At 34.4% G+C, this 22081-nt stretch overlaps 2 protein-coding genes across 7 annotated transcripts in view; one reads left to right on the top strand and one right to left on the bottom strand.

Moving 5' to 3' along the window:
- LOC127850569 (plexin-A1-like) overlaps window positions 1-22081 on the bottom strand; it is a 314190-nt gene that overhangs the window by 126543 nt on the left and 165566 nt on the right. The gene's annotated exons all lie outside the window — the stretch shown is intronic.
- Window positions 8902-20202, top strand: LOC127850570 (uncharacterized). Of its 6 annotated transcripts, none has more exons than XR_008035356.1 (7): window positions 8902-9316; window positions 11089-11196; window positions 11514-14807; window positions 15004-15070; window positions 15343-15537; window positions 15845-15938; window positions 16305-20202. XR_008035356.1 is itself a non-coding variant. In XM_052383699.1 (6 exons), the coding sequence occupies exons 2-6, from the start codon at window positions 14748-14750 to the stop codon at window positions 16417-16419; spliced, it is 531 nt and encodes a 176-aa protein (XP_052239659.1). In that variant the 5' UTR covers window positions 8902-9316; window positions 14722-14747; the 3' UTR covers window positions 16420-20202. The 6 variants fall into 6 exon arrangements, 2 of the variants coding, with proteins under 2 accessions (XP_052239659.1, XP_052239658.1); XR_008035357.1 differs by lacking the exon at window positions 8902-9316 and adding an exon at window positions 9327-10008; XM_052383699.1 differs by lacking the exon at window positions 11089-11196 and having other exon boundaries at window positions 14722-14807.

The raw sequence follows: 22081 nt of genomic DNA, 5'->3' as shown, positions 1-22081 counted from the left end.
GTGTGTGTGTGTGTGTGTGGTGTGTGTGTGTGTGTGTGTGTGTGTGTGTGTGTGTGTGTGTGTGTGTGTAAAAAGCTCCTCTTCTCAACAAGGCGATTTTTGTATCTGTATATTTTGTGTAATCGCCTTTTGTCCGTCGTGCGTCGTGCGTTGTGCGGATTCAACATTTGCCTTATTAACTCTTAACAGGCCACATTTATTGTCCAATCATCATGAAATTCGGTCAGAAGATTGGTCTCGATGATACTATGGATGAGTTCGAAAATGGTAACGTTTGCTTGAAAAACATGGCTGCCAAGGGGCGGGTATTTTTCCTTATATGGCTATATATGGCTATACTAAAATCTTGTTAACACTCTAGATGCCACATTTTTGTCCTATCTTCATAAAGCTTGGCCAAAAGTTTTGTCCTAATAATATCTTGGACATGTTTGAAAATGATGCCGGTTGGTTGAAAAACATCGACGCCAGGGGGCGGGGCATTTTTCCTTATATGGCTAAAGTAAAACCTTGTTAACACTCTAGAGGCCACATTTATTTTTCGATCTTCATGAAACTTGGTCAGAAGATTTTTCCCGATGATATTTTGGATGATTTACAAAATGGTAGCGTTTGATTGAAAAACATGGTTGCCAAGAGGCGGGGCATTTTTCCTTATATGGCTATAGTAAAATATTGTTAACACTCTAGAGGCCACATTTATAGTCCGATCTTCATGAGACTCGGTCAGAAGATTCATCACAATGATATCCTGGACGAGTTCAAAAAGAATGCGGGTTAGTTGAAAAACATGGCCACCATGGGGGTGGTGCATTTTTCTTATATGCTATAGTAAAACCTTGTTAACACTCTAGAGGTTACATTTATTTTCCGATCATCATAAAATTTGGTCAGAAGATTTGTCCCAATGATATCATGGATGAGTTCGAAAAAGGTTTTGGTTGCTTTAAGAACATGGCCACCTGGGGCGGGGCATTTTTATACCCCCTTTTGAAGAAAAGGGGGTATATAGTTTTCGCATTGTGCGTCAGTCTGTCAGTCTGTCTGTCACACAGTCTGTCAGTAAGTCTGTAAGTCTGTCACACTTTTCGTGTCCGCTCTCTATTTCAAATAGTTTTCATCCGATTTGTACCAATCTTGGTCAGAAGTTGTATCTAGACAATATCTAGGATAAGTTCGAATATGGTTCATGCTGGGTCAAAAACTAGGTCACGGGGTCACTTAGTGCATTTCAAGGATTTAGCATGGTGAACGCTCTCTTATTGTAGAAGTTTTCATTTGATCTCTACCAAACTTAGTCAGAAGTTGTATGAAGACAATATCTAGGTCAAGTTCGAATATGTGTCATGTCGGGTCAAAATCTAGGTCACGGGGTCACTTAGTGCATTTCAATGATTTAGCATGGTGGCCGCTCTCTAATTGAAGTAGTTTTCATCTGATCTTTACCAAACTTGTTCATAAGTTTTATCAAGACAATTTCTGGGTCAAGTTCGAAAATTGGTCATGCCGGGTCAAAAACTAGGTCACGGGATGATGACTTAGTGCATTTCAAGGATTTAGCATGGTGTCCGCTCTCTAGTTTATGTGGCTTTCTGATTGATTGTGATATTCTTAGACATTAAAATACCCCCGAAGGAGGGCATATAGTGATCGGACTGTCCGTCCGTCTGTCCGTCTGTCTGTCCATCCGTCTGTCCGTCTGTCCGTCACACTTTGCGGTTAGATCTCGAAAAATGCTCAAAACTTTTATGTCGCTTAAGATAGCAATTTCATATTTGGCATGCATGTGTATATGGACAAGGCCTTTCCATACGCACACAAATTTTGACCCCTGTGACCTTGACCTTGAACTTAGGGTCCGCGTCTAGGTTTCAAACTCTGCGTTAAGGTTACGAAAAAAGCTCATAATTTCTATCAAGCGTTTATGGGGACATACGTCATGTATGGTGACAGCTCATGTTCCTTATATGACTATATGGCTAAAGTAAAACCTTGTCAACACTCTAGATGCCACAATTTATTGTCCAATCTTCATGAAATTTGGTCAGAAGATTGATCTCAATAATCCTGTATGAAATTGAAAATAATTATGTTTGCTTGAAACAAACGGCTTCCAAGGGGCTGGGCATTTTTCCTTATATGGCTATAGTTAAATCGTGTTAAAACTCTAGAGGCCACATTAACTGTTCTATCTTCATGAAACTTGGTCAGAAGATTTATCCCGATAATATCTTGGACAAGTTCAAAAATGATGCCGGTTGATTGAAAAAGATGGTTTCCAGGCGGCGGGGCATTTTTCCCTTTATGGCTATAGTAAAACCTTGTTAACACTCTAGAGGTCGCATATATTTTCCGATCATCATGAAACTTGGTCAGAATATTTGTCCCAATAATATCTTGTTATCTCAGGTGAGCGACCTTGGGCCGTTCAGGCCCTCATGTTTCAACGTATAGTTTAAATGGTCATAACACGAATATGGGATTGTCAGATCAAAAATACTATGAAATTTCGTTATTTGGCGGTATTGATATATTGAGAATAGCTTTAGCCATTAATCGGCAATATAGGCAGAATTAAATTAGATCACTTAGCCTAAAGATTATTATTCAACTTCAAGTTTGGCTTAGAACGCTTTAAATATGCGTGTTTCATTCTAATTGCTATATATAAAGTGGTATTTTTGTTGATATGCATCTTTATCTGAAAGCAGGCTCACAAACAAAAGCAGCTGCCCATGACAGTAACTCTTTTCTAAGTTCTTATAGTTCAAGTAATTGGCAATCAACACCGAAACATTAACCGCGTAAACTATGCTTTGCATGTTATGGATCAGATGTCACTGACATAAAAACTTTCACGAAAAATGCACCGATCTGGTGTGGTCATATTGAGATATTTAAACCGCAACTTGCTTTTATAAAGACAGCGATTTATTGTTGGGAAAACAATTACAAAGAAATATTAAAAATGTATTGCTTGCTTGTAGGCTTTAAAGAAAAACAATTGAATACATTGGTAAGGATAAATATAATGTCATCCCTTTTTATGTTTGGTATGCGAATGAACGACTTCAGATAAATATTTGACGACACATGTTTAAATTGCTCTAGGATCAAATATCACACTCTGGTTAAACACAAATTAGGTATTGGCGTTAATCGACTCTATTTCAGTTGTCATTTATGCACTGCTAATGGGTAAGTTATTATTTTTTTGGAGCATCTACTTTAAACAAATAGTTTTACAACGCTAGTTATACGTGTTATACTAAAATTCAAAAGGTCTGATTTTAAACTTGCTTAACGATGGTTGTAACGCACATTATAATCCGTTGTATCACAGAAGGGAATATTTTACTTCGTCAAAGTCGTACTGTGTTTTTCATTATCGAAGCTTGTCATAATGAGGTTTCTCTTCTACATAACTTCATTGCTAGTGGTAGTGAAAGTTTAATACATTATAAGAGCGCAATTCCTATCAGTAACACAATATTTAACCTGCAAAATGCGAACTCATTTAGGTTTTGCTTTCAACTGTTCATTGAAATCATTAGAATCAGCAACACTGATTTAGTGTAAGTCATACGTGTTGTTGAATACGTTAAGTATTTATAATGCAACCACATCACTTGTATGTAATGGCTGCTTAAATTAAAATAGTTTTGAAAGAATATTCTTGATATTTATGATATTTACTGCTCCTCCTGGAAAATCTGTATGAACCCTTGAAAAGGTTATATTCTTTTGGTTAGTAAAGTGCATTTAAACACAAAATTTAACAAAATATTGAAAGTTTCTAAGTCAAAAAGAGCCATAATTCCGTCAAAATGCAAACCAGAGTTATGCAACTTGTCCTGTTTAGTCCTCTTATAATAGTTAGCGAGTGTTCCAAGTCTGAAAGCAATAGCTATGATACTTTAGGTATAAAATGGACCAAAACATATTTTTTTCTAAATATGAAAGGGGTCATAATTCTGTAACAATGCCAGTCAGAATTATATAACTTTGCCTGCACAATCCCCTTATGATAGTTAGTAAGTGTTGCAAGTATGAAAGCATAAGCTTTGATCCTTTAGGAATAAAGTGGACCTTAACACAAAACTTCAATGAATTTTCAATTTTCTAAGCATTAAAAGGGGCATTACTCTAAAAATAATTATGACAGAGTTATGTACCTTGACCTTCACATTTGTTTTGTTGTCATAAAGAAGTATTCCAAGTTTGAGTTAATTATCTTTGATAGTGTTAAAGTTATTTGACTTAATAGATAACTTTAAAAACGCCGACGCCGGGGCGAGTATTATAGCTCTCAATTTTCTTCGAAAGGTGGAGCTAAAAATAGTCCCAAGCACTGCGTAAATTAACCAACAAATTAATGGTCAAACAAAGTAGTTGTTGTTGAAATCCCGGACGTCTTTAAAAAATGTGCAAGTTTGTTTGCATTATTATGAACGCACATAAAGAATGAATTTCTTTGACCTTAATGCATTCAACTTATAATGTTTTTTAACATGCTGTATCAGCGTATTGTTTATTCCATTTTCGCGATCTTGCAATATATGGTCACAACAACATATTAATAATGTTCGTTGATCTTCAGTCTGTTAGCATATTGATTGGGCCTTGTTAAAACAATGATAACGTTTTGTAAATGCAAAAATAGAGATGGCCATAGTTTATGATTCTAGCGACAGTTCGCTACGAAATATACTCGCTTAATAAATTAAAGTTATGTTATCACTGATTTTGTGAAAAATTGAAAAGAGAGTCCTCGACAAAATGTGAGCGATGAAATATCTGCTTTGTATCTGGGGAGTTTTCCCGCTAGTCTTGTATTTTGTATTTGACATTAGCAAACACTAATGGACGCTGCATTAAAGTATAGAATACCTGGGGTTCAAGTTACTTAATATATAGTGTAGTCATAACAATACACAATAGGCATTTTTACTATGTATTTTGACAATGTACACATATTAGATAGGTATCTCAACGTGTTTATTTGCCTTTGCCATTCTGTGAAACGTTTGAAAATATTAATTGTTAAGTCATTGTATTCTTTGCTTACACGTTTATCTAGAAATGCATGTCTATTAGCTTATGCGTTTGGCAACGCATATATGAAGATTGGAACATTCTCATTTTAAATCACAGAAAGACATACACATAATGTTCAACGTTGATTTATATTTCTGGCTGGAAACTTGCCTCTGGTATGTTGAATGATCAATTCGCCTTATGTGATTTGTGTAAGCTTTTTAACATGTTTTCTGTGTTTAAATGCCTTTCAAATGGCCATTCTCTATGTAATTGTTATGTATATTTTAAGGGTAACAATTATTGGAAACTGGTCTAAAGTGTTTGTTATGTCGCTATGAGAGTATTTTCTGTACCGCCTGCGCTATTGTTGTTTGCTACAAATTATCATGCATACATGCACTGATTGACAGTAATAAGAAATAATACCGGGTAGAGTGTAAGATGACGTTTTGCATCATCTACCATTTAGAGTAGTCATTGATTGTCGGTGTATGCAGCGTATCAAACATAAGCAAGTATTAAATTGAAGAATCTTTGCTTCTTATTTATAGTGCTCTCAATTGTGTATAAATCGGTCGATTAGTAAATTCGGTTTTACATAAAATTGTGTCGACTTAATATGAAGGTGTTTCCGTCATTTAAACTAAAGGTATAACAATAATGAGTTTCATGTTTAGAACGCCGTCATGGGTGCCATTGCATGGCGGATCATTAAGGATAAAAATCCGAAGGTTTCAGGGCATTACGGAACTTCCGATCGTAGCTAGTATGCCAATGAATGTGTTATTAAATTTGTTAAACAAACATGTGTACATTGTAGGCTGAATAAATGGGATACTAATAAGCGTTAACGCAATTTGGAATAGAACTTGATGCCAGGCAAATAATGGTATTACTTTTGTTCAAACACATAAGGTTACCGAATCACATACAGCAAAGACTATTAATAGTACACATTTGCTGCAACATGTGACAAAATAACGATGTATTTTTTGTGCGATGTTTCTACATGTGAGCATAACATGATCATTTTCATTATAATTTTGTTTAAAACTTAATTATTTTAAAATAATTTCAAACAATTTCTTTAAAGGGGCTTTTTCACAGATTTTGTCATGCTTTGATGTTTTTCATTGACTGATTTATATTAATAAATGTAAACATTGGATATAAAAAGCTCCAGTAAAAAATCATGAATCACTGACCCCTTGAGTCTTTGAGTAAAATGGCTACGCATAAAACCACTCGATCATCCTTCCTTACACACTGAAAGACGTATATTATACTTCATATAAGCGATCCTCGTAGATTCACAAAATATAACGACAACAAAAGAACTCTCCAAATTATTCAATCTTTTCGCGCGGCAACGCTTTATTTTCAGGTGTTTAAATCGTCAAAATATTTATTTAAATGCTATTTAAAAGCATGGTAAATGTTCAGTATTACGGTTTCCTCACAAATATCATAGCTAAAATTAAAATTTGCAAATTTGAAACAATTTTTTTCAATTTTGTCAATTTACCAAAACGTGAAATTGCCCCTTTAACAAATGCAACTGGCTTAACATAACAGCTTTTAGAATTTCTTATCGTTGCGTGTAAAATCAGAACGTGTTTTGTGTTAAATGACTAGTTGATTGTCTCAATAATGCGATATTTAGCCGACGATTTCCATAATGGCGAAGTGCAATAACGAATAACTCCTTTACGCCGTATGATTTCGGGAACAGATCATTGCATTCAATATCGATCCCTTAAAATACATTTTAATAACCAGAAACAAAATTGCACATAATTGTTCCCGTCGTTTTAAGTTGATTTTCACAATTATGCGATAAATACACCGCAAATGTTTGTTATTTCATGAAAGCGATTGAACTGCATTCTTGACTCGAAGGCAATCGTCACATAATGGTGAAGAGCAACAAACGAGTAACTTCTTAACTACGTTTGAATTCGTGAAAAGAAGATTGCATTCTAGAACGATCCCATTAAATACACATTTAAATGATCAGTTAAACAAGCGCACATAATTGTTCCTTTCGTTTTAAGCTATAGTATGTGTGACATGTTAAATATACTTTTAGTAAACTGCGTTTATAGCATAATATTAATAATAATATCTGTGTGTCTGTGTGTCTGTGTGCCTGTGTGTCTTTGTGTCTGTGTGTCTGTCTGTCTGTCTGTCTGTCTGTCTGTCTGTCTGTCTGTCTGTCTGTCTGTCTGTATGTCTGTCTGTCTGTCTGTCTGTCTGTCTGTCTGTCTGTCTGTCTGTCTGTCTGTCTGTCTTTCTGTCTGTCTGTCTGTCTGTATGTCTGTCCGTCTGTCCGTCTGTCTGTCTATCTGTCTGTCTGTGTGTCTGTCTGTGTGTCTGTCTGTCTGTCTGTCTGTCTGTCTGTCTGTCTGTCTGTCTGTCTGTCTGTCTGTCTGTCTGTCTGTCTGTCTGTCTGTCTGTCTGTCTGTCTGTCTGTCTGTCTGTCTATCTATCTATCTATATATCTTGTTTGTTATTTGCATGCTTATATTATCATATTTTGTCGGACTACCGATACACTCGTGCTAACAAACCATTAAAACACACTTGGCTTGTCCCATTAAGTTCTTTGTTGATGTGACAACATTTGACGTTCAACTGGGAGACGAATGACACTAAAGACAGTTTCCTCTTTGTGTATAAACAATATGTAATGATTGATTTACAATTTGGTTAAGCATTGTTTTAAGAAGAAACAGAAGACATTATTCTTATGGAAACTACTTTATCATGTGGGTTGATTAGAAAATATAACCTATAGTAATAGATCTGAGGGGATGTAAATGCTTGAACAAAATGATTAAGCAATATTATTGTACCAAACATCAATAGTAACATTATTTGTATAACTTAAGACATGTGGGAAATTGGAAGGATACATTTGCAGACAAGAACATGAAGAACGTTAGTTCATAGAGATTTGGTAGTGGTTCAAGCAGTCAAGCAGAGGCCCTTGAAATGGGTTGCACATGCGCTTAAGCATTCGCCTATAATGTATCAGTTTGAAACCAATACAATCTCAATACAAGGGAAATAAGTTACAGGATACATTTAAAGACACATCCTTCTTATTTATAAATATAGTAACACATATATAAAGTCATTGAATGCGAGGTTAGAAGAAGCACTAACACTCTGCAAACATGTGTTTAAAGATGCCTCGCTTACAAACACCACTTCAGCTGTAATATGAATAAAATCAGATCCTATCAAAAACGTGCATTGGTTGATATCTTGAATAAAATAGTCTCACAAACATTTAAAAGTCTATTATGCAGCCGACATTGTATAACTGTTGAAACATTTATTAAAAACAAGTGTAGTGGGCACTATGTCTTGTGTTTTTTTTCAATATATGCATATGCAAATCCAAAAACATTTTGAGACAAAACCGAGTTCATCTCAGGACGTCCTTTCTAGAAGACGAAAGAAAAATAGCATATGAACAGAGTATTTGCTATTAGTGTAACGTGTGTGTCATTGTACCATTTTTGTTTTTCGGTCATATAATATCTAAAGGAAAGTCATAAAGTGCACTTAAAGTTAGGTTGTGTGTAACACTAGTTGGTATACGTGGTAAAACGGATGACTATGCAAAAAATACATTCGAATTTGTTTCCATTGTTGGATTACCGTTGTACATTATAACTTATTTCAAAACAGGCACAACCTTAAAAACGTTGGGCTCATCAGCGCATTAATTGAAGTGTGATGAAATTGTTTACAATGCTAAATCTAGTAGGTCACACATCACTTATACTCAGTCCGCAATCATTATTTACTACAATGCGCGAGCAAATGCTACTGTATATGTGCATAGAACGTTCAAGCCATAATATATGTGACGTCGTCAGCGAAAATCAGTCTTGTGTACGCTGACGTTAATGTCGGGAAATCGCGATATTAAAATCTGATACGAAAATGCGCTGGATATGTCGTCTTTTTTATACAATTTCTCGGCTCATAATAATTGTCATGTTTTGAAAATTTCCACAATAAAGCATGGATATGTCCTTTAAGCACTGGCACAATTGGTGGTTTGTAATCCATTTTTTTTATTTCAAATTATTCCCCTTGAAAGACACAGTTTCGTTTGAGCAGTTCACAGGTAGCGCCACCTGTCTCGTAGCGTAGATTTTCAATGACTATTTAACACTGTAAATCAAAGTGACATCGTGTACTGTTGTGTGTTTTCGATAGAAGAAGGTTCGGAAATGATGTTTCCACAAGAACAAAATAGGTAAGTGAAAGATATATGTGTATTCTGTCTTTGTAATTATTTTTCGCGACTCGCAACTTTGACCCGGAAGTAAATTGTACGATAGCAACTGAATTGTTTACATGAAATGGTGGCAGATTTAAATTTGACCTTCAAATATCATGTCTCAATTTAGTAACACCAGCACTATTCCATATGAAATTTCACAAGACCAGGACATTTCGTTTTTAAATGATTTATCTAATGTAAATGAACTTTATTTTGAAACTTATCAACCCGCTACTCTAGTTCTTCTTGAATGCTCTGAGCTTTTATGAGTTCATACGTACAGCTCATAGTTCTTCTTTGTAAAATTAAAATCAATGTAAAAAAATAATGTAACACATATGTCCATAAAATCGAGTTAAATCAACCTAATACATTGTTACAAACACAATACCTGTTACAATCGACATCAATTTGCGTCTACTTTGTTGAGAAATGCTCAAAACATAAAATTGATATCAAATTGTTAATGGTGGAAGTTGTTATTGTCGATTAGAGCAAAGGGAAAGAAAGGGTTACACTGCACAAATTGTTTTCACAGTGGTATCTGACGATCTGGTCTTATGGTAGCAGTTGAAATTGTATTGTGTATTACATTGTAGTTTGAATTAGGACACATTCTTATGACTGTAATTTCGCTGCGATCGGATAAGTGGCATATTCCGTTAGTAAGTTGAATAATATCGGGCGTATGTTTGCATTGTAAACAAGTTGTTATTAAAATTAAGATGCTATGTGGTGTTGGTGTAACTTTTACTATTTTACTAAGTGAATGAGGGTTGAAATGCTATGAAACACTTTCTGCACCAATTAAAATATTTATTGAACATATTCCACATTTGTTTTCGGCTATTAGGCTAGATCATTTAATATACATGTATACATAGAAAATATTGCAGACATACACACACACACACACACACAAAGTATAAAGAAATGGAAAAAAGAAACACCTTAAAAGAAACTAAACAAACAAAACAAGAAAGAACAAAGAAATGAATATGCATTGTTATAATGAAATATAAACACATACAGCTAAAAGATTTACAGAAAGCGAAAACCTAAGCACAATCGAGGGACACCACACATAATCAATTGTTCACTGTCGGCTCAGGAACTACTTTAAAGTACCCCGTGTACCCTTAGGTAAACTAAATGTTCCCCGGGTACGAATAATACGTTTAAAGGCACCCGGCAATACGACGGGGTTCTTTTAGTATATTTTCCGTACACCGGGAACAGTGTAGTAAACTTTAAAGTACCTGGGGTACCATATACACATGCAGCTGATAAATTTACATATATTTCCCTGTGTGTGATCGTGCTTATTGAAAGCGAAAGCCTAACCACGATCGAGGGACACCACACATAATTTACGCTCAATTGGTCATTGTCGGCTCAGGTACTACTTAAAAGTACCCCGAGTACTCAGAAGTATTCTACAATGTACCCCGGATACGGAAAATACGCACCCGGTCATACTCCGGAATACTTTTTAAAACCGGTATATATTTTCTGTACCCCACATACTTTGCAGTATATTTTTTAATTACACCGGGTACTTGAAGTAGTATCTGAGCCGACAATAACCAATCGAGCATAATTTACTATTGTTTAATTAAATCATTTTATATTTCGAGTACGCATTGAAGACGTACATAAAGTTGAAAGGCGGTAATGCATGTGTTAATTTGTTTACCATATGAGTGTTTTGGTATATGCATGTATTGAAATACAAATTGAAATAGATGTTCCATGCTTCGACCACCGACTTATCAAAGAATCAAATCCTGAACTAGTTTTCCGGGGATGGAAGTGTGAAGATCGTGGTGGCGACTGTGGCCTTTGGATTGGGGGTAAGTTACTGGACAATTAATAATGTGACCAACTACTCGAGCTTTCTGAAAATAGATTGACGAAATGTGTTTGTTTGATCTAGATATTACGGCATGGAGATGTGGTACATTGAATACATGAACCTTGTTGATAATCGAAGTCTCTTCATTTATCGAATTAATTATAAAGTTAATGATAAATTGATTGAGTACAGAGCGATTAATTCATGGCGTTCAGGGCAATGCGTATGTATGCATTGGTGAACTTATTATGTGTCGATAACCTGGGCATTATGTTCCGTGTTGAAAATACAAATCTAACATCTGGTCATTTACAGATTGACATTGCGGATGTTCGTCTAGTCGTCCACTGGGGTGCACCAAGAAATCCTTTGTCATACTGGCAGGAGGTGGGGAGGGCAGGCCGGGATGGGAAACCGTCCCTTGCAGTTGTCTATCCCTACGGTCGTTCGTTAGTGGGAGACAGTGGACTGAGAGAGACGTTTAAGAGTGTTGAGTGCTTGAGGCTGTCAGTATTAAAGACTTTGTTAACTAAAGAGATGGGTGAAAGTGAGTTATGCGTTAGGGAAGGTTGCGTTTTAAAGAATTGTTCAGTATGTGAGTGTGATCTTTGTCAGTGTTGTTCGAGGTGCTGTGCAAAATGCGGATGTGTTGGTGTGATAGGTGTTTTGGAGAGATTTTTCATTTGATAATTGTCACTGATGAGAATGTAATGATACACAGACAAGAATAACAAGCGAAGAATATATATGTACTGGCATTTCCCCAGAAATTTGGTCAGGCACAGCGGCAGGCGGTTGGTGTCGATTTCTTTATATACTTTCTAAATGTTATAAATCAAAATCCACACATCTTTGGAGCTACTAAAACACAAAATTTCATATTTATGTATTTGTCCTCAGTTCATTTCAGTCAAGTCATATATTATAAAATTAAATAACAACCAAAATAAACAGAAAGCAAAAAAATGATTGAAAAACATTCTGAGACCAATGGAAAATCTTGCTTCCAATTTCTTGTCGTTTATTAGATTGTATTCTGTCATGCACAGAGACTAAAGAAAAATGTGTTTTAGGTATATAGCGAATTCCGTAAATATGAAAGAAACTATATATATGTATAAATTGTATCTGAATATATTAAATGTTGGTACTGTGAAGTTATAGTCGCCGTTAAGAAAATAGTGTGAACAAATTTTAAATGGTCGGGAGCAATCAAATAAGACGTTTGATTCCAATTAATTGTATTCATAACTTAAATTACGCACAACCGCAACACACATCAGTTACGGTTTATTTTTGAAGCAAGTTCTTTATACTTGTTTATTTTCTGCAATAGTTGTTAACAATTAAAACATTTAAAAGATCGCCGTGGCGTAGTGGATATGGTGTCCGCCTAGCGATCGGGAAGTCACGTGTTAAAACCTCACTGTGAGCGTTCCTTTGATCAACCCCAAAAGACACCAAGTACTGGTTCTAGTCCCAGGAAACAGATTCGAGAGCGTTCATAAAAGCATATGGCTTTCGATGCAATCGAGCTAAAATAAATAGGTTTAAACTAATTAAAATAAAACAAACAATTTGAACATATCTTTAATTGCTCTACCTCCACATGTACCGGTAATAATAGATCATTATCAACCATTATTATGATATTACGACCATAATCGATCCCCATTAACGACCCGTAAATCGTTCATACGTGTTACCTATGCCCCTTATGCACACACCGCTGATGAGAGCGCTGATAAGAGCGTGCATGTTTTGATTGAACGTTGGCCGAATGTAGACAGCATTCGGATTAAAGCTTGCAAGCTCTTGTGAAGATGTCAAGCGCACGCATTTTAGTCCGCTGGGCTAAAATCGCCTGGGGAAATCCCTGATTATATGTATCTATACATATGAATATATGGTGTTCGAATATATGTTTGAATACAAGTTACACTTTGAATGGGTTGTTTTATATAAATCATTGTTCTTAAATCATGCTCCAGTGTTTTACTTATTGTTATAATGTATAATAATGTCTATCTCAGAAGTCAATGAATTACACTCAATATCAATATTAAAGTGATAAGTCTTATGTAACTAAGAAGTGAATTTTTAATTTATGTCTTACCTTATTAAAGTATCTGATGAATAAGTCATTATCAATTGGAAGTCATACAACTTATGTTACTTATCAGTGATTACTTTTTTAACTTCTATCAATTCCTAGTTTTCATAATTCTTAAAGTACATGCACTACACTTTTGTTATTTTCTATTTTGTTTATGGCTAAAAGCAATTGTATGATTTAGAGCTAATAAATGTTGCTGCTGTAGATGCTGTTGTGTTATAATTCCCTTACGGCAGATCTAAGGGTCATCGTTCCTTTTGTTTCTTTCTAATGTCTGTTGTCTGAGCGCTATTCATATACAATTAACATAAGTATTAATTAAAATTTGAACAAGTTATATATAAAATTTCTTTCCATTTAAAACAAATATTTAATATTTGAAAATAACCTTTCTTAAAAACATAAATTGTATGTTCGGAGAAAAGCATAGGTAAACTGTTTATTAGTACATGTTGTAAACACACCGCATGCGTTCCTTTAATTTGGCTTTTGGTTAATAAAAACTGTTCGATATGCAAACAAGTTGACATTTACATTTACGCTTGACGTGTTTGAAACTTTGATTAAAATCTTTCTTCTGCGAGTACACCACATCATGTAAATTATCTTAATTTGCTCATTATAGATATATTGACGATCTATTTGTGTTAATTCATGCCAGAAAATGGTTTATGTTGCTAATTTTACCAATAAATCCCCGCCTGAAATCCCAGCGGGGATTTTGCTATGGTAAATTGCGAAACCAGTTGCAACTCCCAGACCCGGAGGGTCAATAGCTGGGAGTTGGATTATTGCAACTACCCGCTACTCAAGATTTGTTTGATGTGTTAGAAGATGATGAAAGTGACCTTGAGTCAAACCATGATGAGTCTGATATTGATATTGATGTAGAAGCTGTCATAGAAAAATCATCAAACTATGTGTTTATTGAAAAGTCTGAACTTGATTTGGCAGAAGCTGATAAACAAAATAAATTTAAGGTTGACTCGTGTGGCTGCGACAGGAAATGTTCCTCTAGGTTAAACTGGCAAGACATTATTGAGTTCAGGTCATACTGCCAAGAATTGTCCAAAGATGAACTTGATCTTGTCATAAAAACTGAGTTGTTTGCGCAGCGTGGCACTAGTATTACTGTACAAAGAGGACAACAATCTAGTGAGCGTGTAAGGCCATCACAAAAGTATGTTTTTAAAGGGGAGCAAGTGTGTCAGGCAATATTTTGTTTTGTTCATGATGTTGGAAAGCAAAAGCTACAGGTAATTGGAAGATCGGACTGAAGGCAAGAGTGCATGGAAATAAACATAAGCTTACACATAACAGCTTGACATTCACTGACCGTCAGAATGTTGTACAATTTCTGGATAATAAGTACATATTTATACATGCAGACATATATGCTTACTTCAGGAGCTGCCCCCTGTTCGCTGGAGGGGATGATGGGTTATTCATGGGACTATGCACAGCAGGTGCACTACCCCCACTACTCTCATCAGGTATGTTAGTCGGTTATTGTCTATTAATATTTTCGTTCAATAAAACAAATAAGAACATAATTTTTTTCTAATAAAAAATATTTAAGCTATAATTGAATATTATTTGATTGTTTATAAATTGTTTTAGAAATGTTAAAGTGCAAATTTAATTATAAAAAAAATGTAGATAAAAAAACAATAATTTGATATTCTACAGGTTGGGAAGTTGTTTTTCAAGACCCCGAGGAAGTGTGAGGTGTTTGGAATCAGCTGTGAAGGATCTGGTATTTGAATTAGTTATCATTCCACAAACTGAATCAGTTTAAATGTAATCAACTACCCATTCTTTACTTTTTATTGTTGTCTGTGTGTGTGTGTGTGTGCGTGTGTGTGTGGAGAATAACATTCCAGTCTTATGTCAATCTTTCATCATAAGACAGTAACCATGCATTTCCTAAATGTTTTAAACCACCTATTAATTAATTGGAAAATAAGGAACTATTTTGGTATCTCTAGTAAGTTAGTACGGTTTATTAATTAGTCTTCTGTTTCACAGCAAAGCAGGTGTTTTACCTCGCAGACGAAGGCCAGTCACATGGTAAAGGTGCGAATGCTGTGGTCAGCCAGGATCACAACTACCTCAACACATACGGTCTTGGCGAACAGCATGCCCACTTTCAGTGTGACAACTGTTGCGGCCAAAATAAAAACAACATAGTCATCTGGTACCTTCTGTGGAGAGTTCTTGTGGGTAATAACAAGCACTTAGTTTTTGTGTTTCTGATAGCTTTTTTCAGTGTTGAGAAATTAATTTAGCTAAACACGTTTTTAAAAATATTTGTTTGCAGTAATGCAATTACAAAATTGTGAAGCGTATTTATAAGTAGTGAAAATGTTAAAATTTACTTTCTTACTCTGATATCAATTCCAAAAGGAAAAATCTTTGAAATTAGATATTGAAATGAGTCAAAACATTTTTAAAGTCGGTCAATTACTACAAAAATACATATTCTCAATTGTAGCCTGACCTTTTTTAAAACTGTTTTTTAACATTTCAGGTTTACACAGAAGCATCACATTAAGCTTTATGTTGGTAGGACATACAAAGTTTACACCAGATTGGCACTTTGGCATCTGGAAGTCTAAGTGGAGGTAAATTCCTTATCACAGTATGGTGTATGTAACCTGCATGATCCTTCTTGATAAACCTTGTTTGCATTTCCATAGGTCTATTCAGTTGTATAGCTCTGCCATGTAATAAAATATTGTGAAAATAATAATAAAAACATCCATTAAACATAGCGTGTAGGTACTTGATGTCTTGTAACAGGAAAATAAATATTTTAGTAGTTTCAGCTGATTTATTGGTATGAAATTCTTGATAGGGCAAACAAAATCCCATGCATGTATCCTTCAAACTTTGCAGTTTTCTATTACAAAAACAACAAAATAATAATTTGATAATATGGAAACTATATTTTGCATTTGTTTCATTATTAAATGGTAATCTTGATACAGAAACTTCAATGCAGAAACATTGCCTGATGTAGCAGCGTCTGTGGCGTTATCGTCGAGGACCGGCCACAACATTCCCCAGCTTGTGGGGGACACTTCCAATCCTGTTGTTATCTAAGACAGGAAGGATTACCTTTCTACATTGTTTCACCACATAAAGAATGTCACCAAATTTCACCACTTCCATGTGTCAGCGGATCATCCAGGTGTTGTGGAGTACAGGGAATTTAGTGACTCACCAGTAGTCAGAATCACTCTCAGGAAGGTCTCGAAAGTGAATGTTAATTTGAGCTGTGACAACCTGCCAGAAGAAATGTTTGCGAAAGGGCTTGATCTGGACCGTCAGTGGTACTTATTTGAACACATTCGGGAATTCTGTCGCACAGATGAAGCCAAAAACTTAACATGTCCGAAACCCGCTACTGGTAAGCGACAAAAAACAGACTGTGCCCCCAAAAAACAGAAGATGCATTAAGATGCATATCTGCAGTCAATTGTATAAATCTGGATAACTCTTATCCAGCGGTAACTTTTGGTTATCTTGTACAAAAATTTAAGATAACTAAAAGTTATCCACTGGATAAGAGTTATCCAGATTTATACAATTGGCTGCTGAATTTCTCTGATCATGCCACAACAATAACATATATCCATGTATCAGTGTTTATTTTGGTCAAGGTATTGGGTGATATATTTTCCCCCTAACAGTGCAAAAAAATCCTCTATTCGGAGGAAAGCTAATACATGTACATGTATATGAGTGTGCTAAATCTGTCAGTTGATACAGGTTTTGAAGTGTTCAATACAATAGTTTGTTGTTCTAATTGCACAAGCTTGTTTTCGAGCTTTTTAAATCTCATCTTTTTAAATGTTACTTTGCATTTACTTTCGAGACCTTCCTGAGAGTGATTCTGACACATGGAAGTGGTGAAATTTTGTGACAAAACATAAATCAATTTTTCAATGTTACTTTGCAATTGTTTTCACCTTATGGACACAGATTGCCTCTCCGAAAAACTGGAGAAAAATCAATGTGAATATTGTATTTATTTATGTTTTACTACGAAAATCATATAATTTTGTTTGTTTGCTTCTTTGTTTCCATAGTAACGAAAACAAACAATTGACATGTATAAATTATTGTTTATTTTGTCTATTTTACAATATCAGAAATAATGATTAATAATGATTATTACATTTACTGAAACATTAAGTATCCTAGTGTACTTTCAACCAACACTTTTCAATGCTGTTTTTTCCATTCTGTTGTGTTTGAGGTTACATTATACTTGAAGACACATGTAACTGAATTAAAAAGGAAATTGTTCATGGCACACACAAATTATTTATTGTTATTGTTTAACTAGTTACACAAACAGTGCAATTAATATTGTGTTTGCCTTTAAACAAACACTTGAATGATAATACAATTCATATATTTATAAAAGGCGTGATTTTGTGCTCTGGTGATTATTAACATGTAGATCGGTTACCATAGCAACACAAATGATACATTTTAAACCTCCATAATGTTGTTGTCAGTTTATTGTATTATAATTATGTATTTGACTTAAGAAAGATTATTGTTTTAATAAAACAGTTCGCTTGTTGTTTGAAAACTGATTTAAATGTGTGTTTTTTTGTATTAAATGATAACTTTTCGTGACATGTAGATCGGTTAACATAGCAACACAAATTGTACATTTTAAATCTCCATAATTCTGTTGTTAGTTTATTGCATTATAATTATGTATTTGACTTAAGAAATATTACTGTTTTAATAAAACAGTTTTCTTGTTGTTTGAAAAATGATTTCATTGTTTTTTGTATTAAATGATAATTTTTCGTGACATGTAAATCGGTTACCATAGCAACACAAATGGTACATTTTAAATCTCCATATTGCTGTTGTCAGTTTCTTGCATTATAATTATGTATTTGAATTAAGAAAGATTATTGTTTTAATAAAACAGTTCGCTTGTTGTTTGAAAAATGTCTTCATTGTTTTTTTGTATTAAATGATAACTTTTCGTGACAGTAAAATGTAGGGTTGGTCACTTTGGAAGGTCATAAAATTAGATTTGAATGTGATAAATAAACAATCTTTATCATTTTTGTGAACTACGATGTTTAGAGAATCTAAAATTGCCAAAAAGTCCAAATGTGATTTTTTGAACACAAGACTGATTTTCCCAGCTTTGGTCACATATGTGGGCATACAAATACGAGTGTTTGGCTGTGTTGTGTTTTGGTTTAAATGTAGGCCTGGGGTGTGGTTAAGCGGAATGGATTTATATTCTCTGAATTTTTTTTTTACCAAATCTTTTTTGGCTGACGAAGCGGAGAAGCCAGAGGAGATATTTCAAAGTTTATAGCTCATCTACAGTGTAAATTTGTTCACATACATTGAATGTTAGCTGTGATTGAAGTTATAAATCTGTAAATTTGCAAGATATTTGGGTCGACTGACTTTGCTTTGATAGTAGTGTTTACATGATAACATTGTTTGGATCATGTGGGTTCAGAGCTTGTGTGAAATGCCTGTATATTTTGGTCATTGGACAGTTATATTTTGTCATGTGACAGTTGCACTTTTTTCATGTGACAGCAATCTATTTGGGTGTTGTATGTTAAATTATTATGTGGAGTTTTTAGAGGAATAATTATAAAAAATAGTTAAAATGAAGTCTTTAGGCTTGTAAGTTAAAAACTTTTTGGTGAAGAATAAATATTATATTGAGTTAAGAATTCGAACAAATTTTGTGGATATACATGTACATCCATGGCTTTTATGATTTTTTAGATATATTGTCATAATCAAGTCTTGATATGCTGCACTGCCTTTGCAAATGGTTTTGTAACTTTCTTGTTTATGTTACCGTTTCTTTGAACAAAAGCATTTGCTAAGATTAAACATAAAAGTTTTATGTTTAAAACAGGCTTTCACCTTACAGCTTTCAATTTTATGCCACAACTTACTTTGGCATTGTATTAATAGTAATTTTTCATCAAATTAAAACATGTTTTCATTAAGTTAGTTATGCAGAATTTAGGAAGCAAGAATAGAAATATTTTATACATCAAACTTTATGTTGTAATTATTAATATGTATTGCTATAATATTAAATATTATGTCAGTTCAACATTATTGATTGAAATACCAAAACTGCAACTGATAGGAACTGCCTTATCATTTCCAAATACATGATAATATAGCACAACGTCTTCCATATGATGAGAGTAGAAATATCTTTTCCTGCATGCAACTGTTACCAATATTTTTGTGGAATGTTAAGTTGTGGTTATTAAATTCAAATATGTTTTAAAAATAATTGTATTTAATCATGTGACTGAAAGAAAGTGTAAATTTTAGTATAAGAGTTGTCTTGGTAAATATCTTGTTTATTTTGTTAATGGGTTTTACATTTCTTAAATGTTTCACATTGTAAACGTGTCTTCATACCTCTCCATAATGAAGTAAAGGAGGCATACCGGAATCACTAATGACGTCTCTCTGTCTATCTTTTCCAACTTAAACATTTCATAACAGCATGAATATCAGAAGTCATCCGCTTAACCTTTTCATTGAACAACATTTAAATTTGCAGGCATTCATCATTATAATATGAAATTTTGTATGTGCCATTGTTATGATATAACATTTATGTTTAATAAAATTGAATGCACCTTTTTTAATCTTGCACGTTCTGTAATATCATGCTTTTTGGGTTGTATTCTATGTAACTATTGAGATTTATTGAAGTTGATTTTGTCTTCATATTGTGTTCACAATACATCGTAAGTCAATATGTGTTGTCAGATACTAAGTTATTTGATATATGGTCATAATCTTGTATTTTGTACTCTAGATTAATTACATTAATAAATTCTGAATTAAGGATGTCTGTGTTGCGTTTAATTTATTTTTTCTATGACTTCTAGTTCTATGCCGACATATTTTATACTTTACTAACAAACAATTATTTACATTAAGTATGACACGAAAAACATTTTTATACCCCCATTACCATTGGTAATGGGGGCTATATAGGAGTCACTTTGTCTGTCTGTCCCGAAATTTCATCCGATCTTCACCAAACTTGGTCACATGTATCTAGATGATGTCTAGGTCAGGTTTGAATATGGGCCATGCAGGGTCAAAAACTAGGTCATGGGGACACTAAGTGTGTTTTAAACCAAAACATTGTCCGGAACATAACTATGTCATTTATCATTAAATTTTTAAATGACTTAGTACATTTGTTCACCATCATGGGAAGGTGTCTTGTGAAAAAAGTACGTTTATATCTCTGAGGTCAAGCTCACGCTTGGAGTTAAAAGGTCAAATGCTTGTCATTTATTGTGAGAATTAAAAATCATTGGCAAATTTGTTCACCATCATTGGAAGGTGTGTCACGCGAAAGAATTGCATCAATATCTCAAAGGTCAAGGTCATACTGAGTTCAAAGGTAAAAAATGGGCATAAATGAGCTTGGCCGGGCCATAACTATGTCGTTCATTGTAAGATATAACAAGAGGGCCATCATGGCCCTGTATCGCTCCACTGCTGAAAAAAGGCTGAAACAAATATTCTCTGCATGTGCAAATACTTAAATATAGGCCCTATTTAAGCACATGTACACTTTTGTGACCCCCTGGGTTTGGTCAAATTTAACCCCAGGGGCATAATTTGAGCAAACTTTGTAGAGGACTACTATATCTCACTACATGTACATACAAAATATGGTAGCCCTAGGTCCTAGAGTTAAGGACAAGAATATTTTAAAAGTTTTCACAAAATAAGCAAGATATAAGCGTATATAATGTTCATTTTTGTGACCCGCGGGTCAGGGTCAAATTTGACCCAAAGGGCATAATTTGAACAAACTTGGTAGAGGACTATTAGATGTTACTGCATACCAAATTTCATAGTCTGAATTGTTTTCGACAAGTAGATTTTTTAAGATTTCACAAAATAGGCGCTTTATAACCGTTTATTCAATTTTGTGACCCCCAAGGGCAGGGTCAAAGTTGACCCCAGAGGCATTATTTAAACACATTTGGTAGAGGTTTATTGGATGTCACTACATACCAAATTTGGTAGCCCTAGGCCCAACGGTTATGGACAAGAAGATTTTTAAAGTCTTCACAAAATAGGCCCCATATAAGCGTATGTTCAGTTTTGTGACCCCCAGGAAGGGTCAAATTTGACCCAAGGGGCATAATTTATACAAACTTGGTAGAGAACTATTAGATGTCACTACATACTAAATTTGGTAGCCCTATGCCTTATGGTTAAGGACAAGAAGATTTTTAAAGTTTTCACAAAATGGGCACTATATAAGCATATAATCGATTTTGTGGCCCCAACGGCAGGGTCAAATTTGACTCCTGGGGCATAATTTGAACAAACTAAGTGGAGGACTAAACAATGTCACTACATACCAAATTGTGTAGCTCTAGGCCAAATGGTTATGGACAAGAATTTTTTTTTAAGTTTTCACAAAATAGGCATTATATAAGCATATGTTCAATTTTGTGAATCCCGGGGCAGGTTCAAATTTGACCCCAGGGATAAAATTTGAACACATTTGGTAGAGGACTATAAGATGTCACTACATACCAAATTTGATAGCCCTAGGCTGGATGGTTATGGACAAGAAGATTTTTGAAGTTTTCACAAAATAGGCCTTATATAAGCATATGTTCAATTTTGTGATCCCCCGGGGCAGGGTCAAATTTGACCTCAGGGGCATAATTTCAACAAACTTGGTAGAGAA

Source organism: Dreissena polymorpha, chromosome 11 (genome assembly GCF_020536995.1).
Source record: "Dreissena polymorpha isolate Duluth1 chromosome 11, UMN_Dpol_1.0, whole genome shotgun sequence".
NCBI lineage: Eukaryota > Metazoa > Mollusca > Bivalvia > Myida > Dreissenidae > Dreissena > Dreissena polymorpha.
Note: the sequence above shows the minus strand (reverse complement) of the source record. Positions and strands in the feature narration are given on the sequence as shown.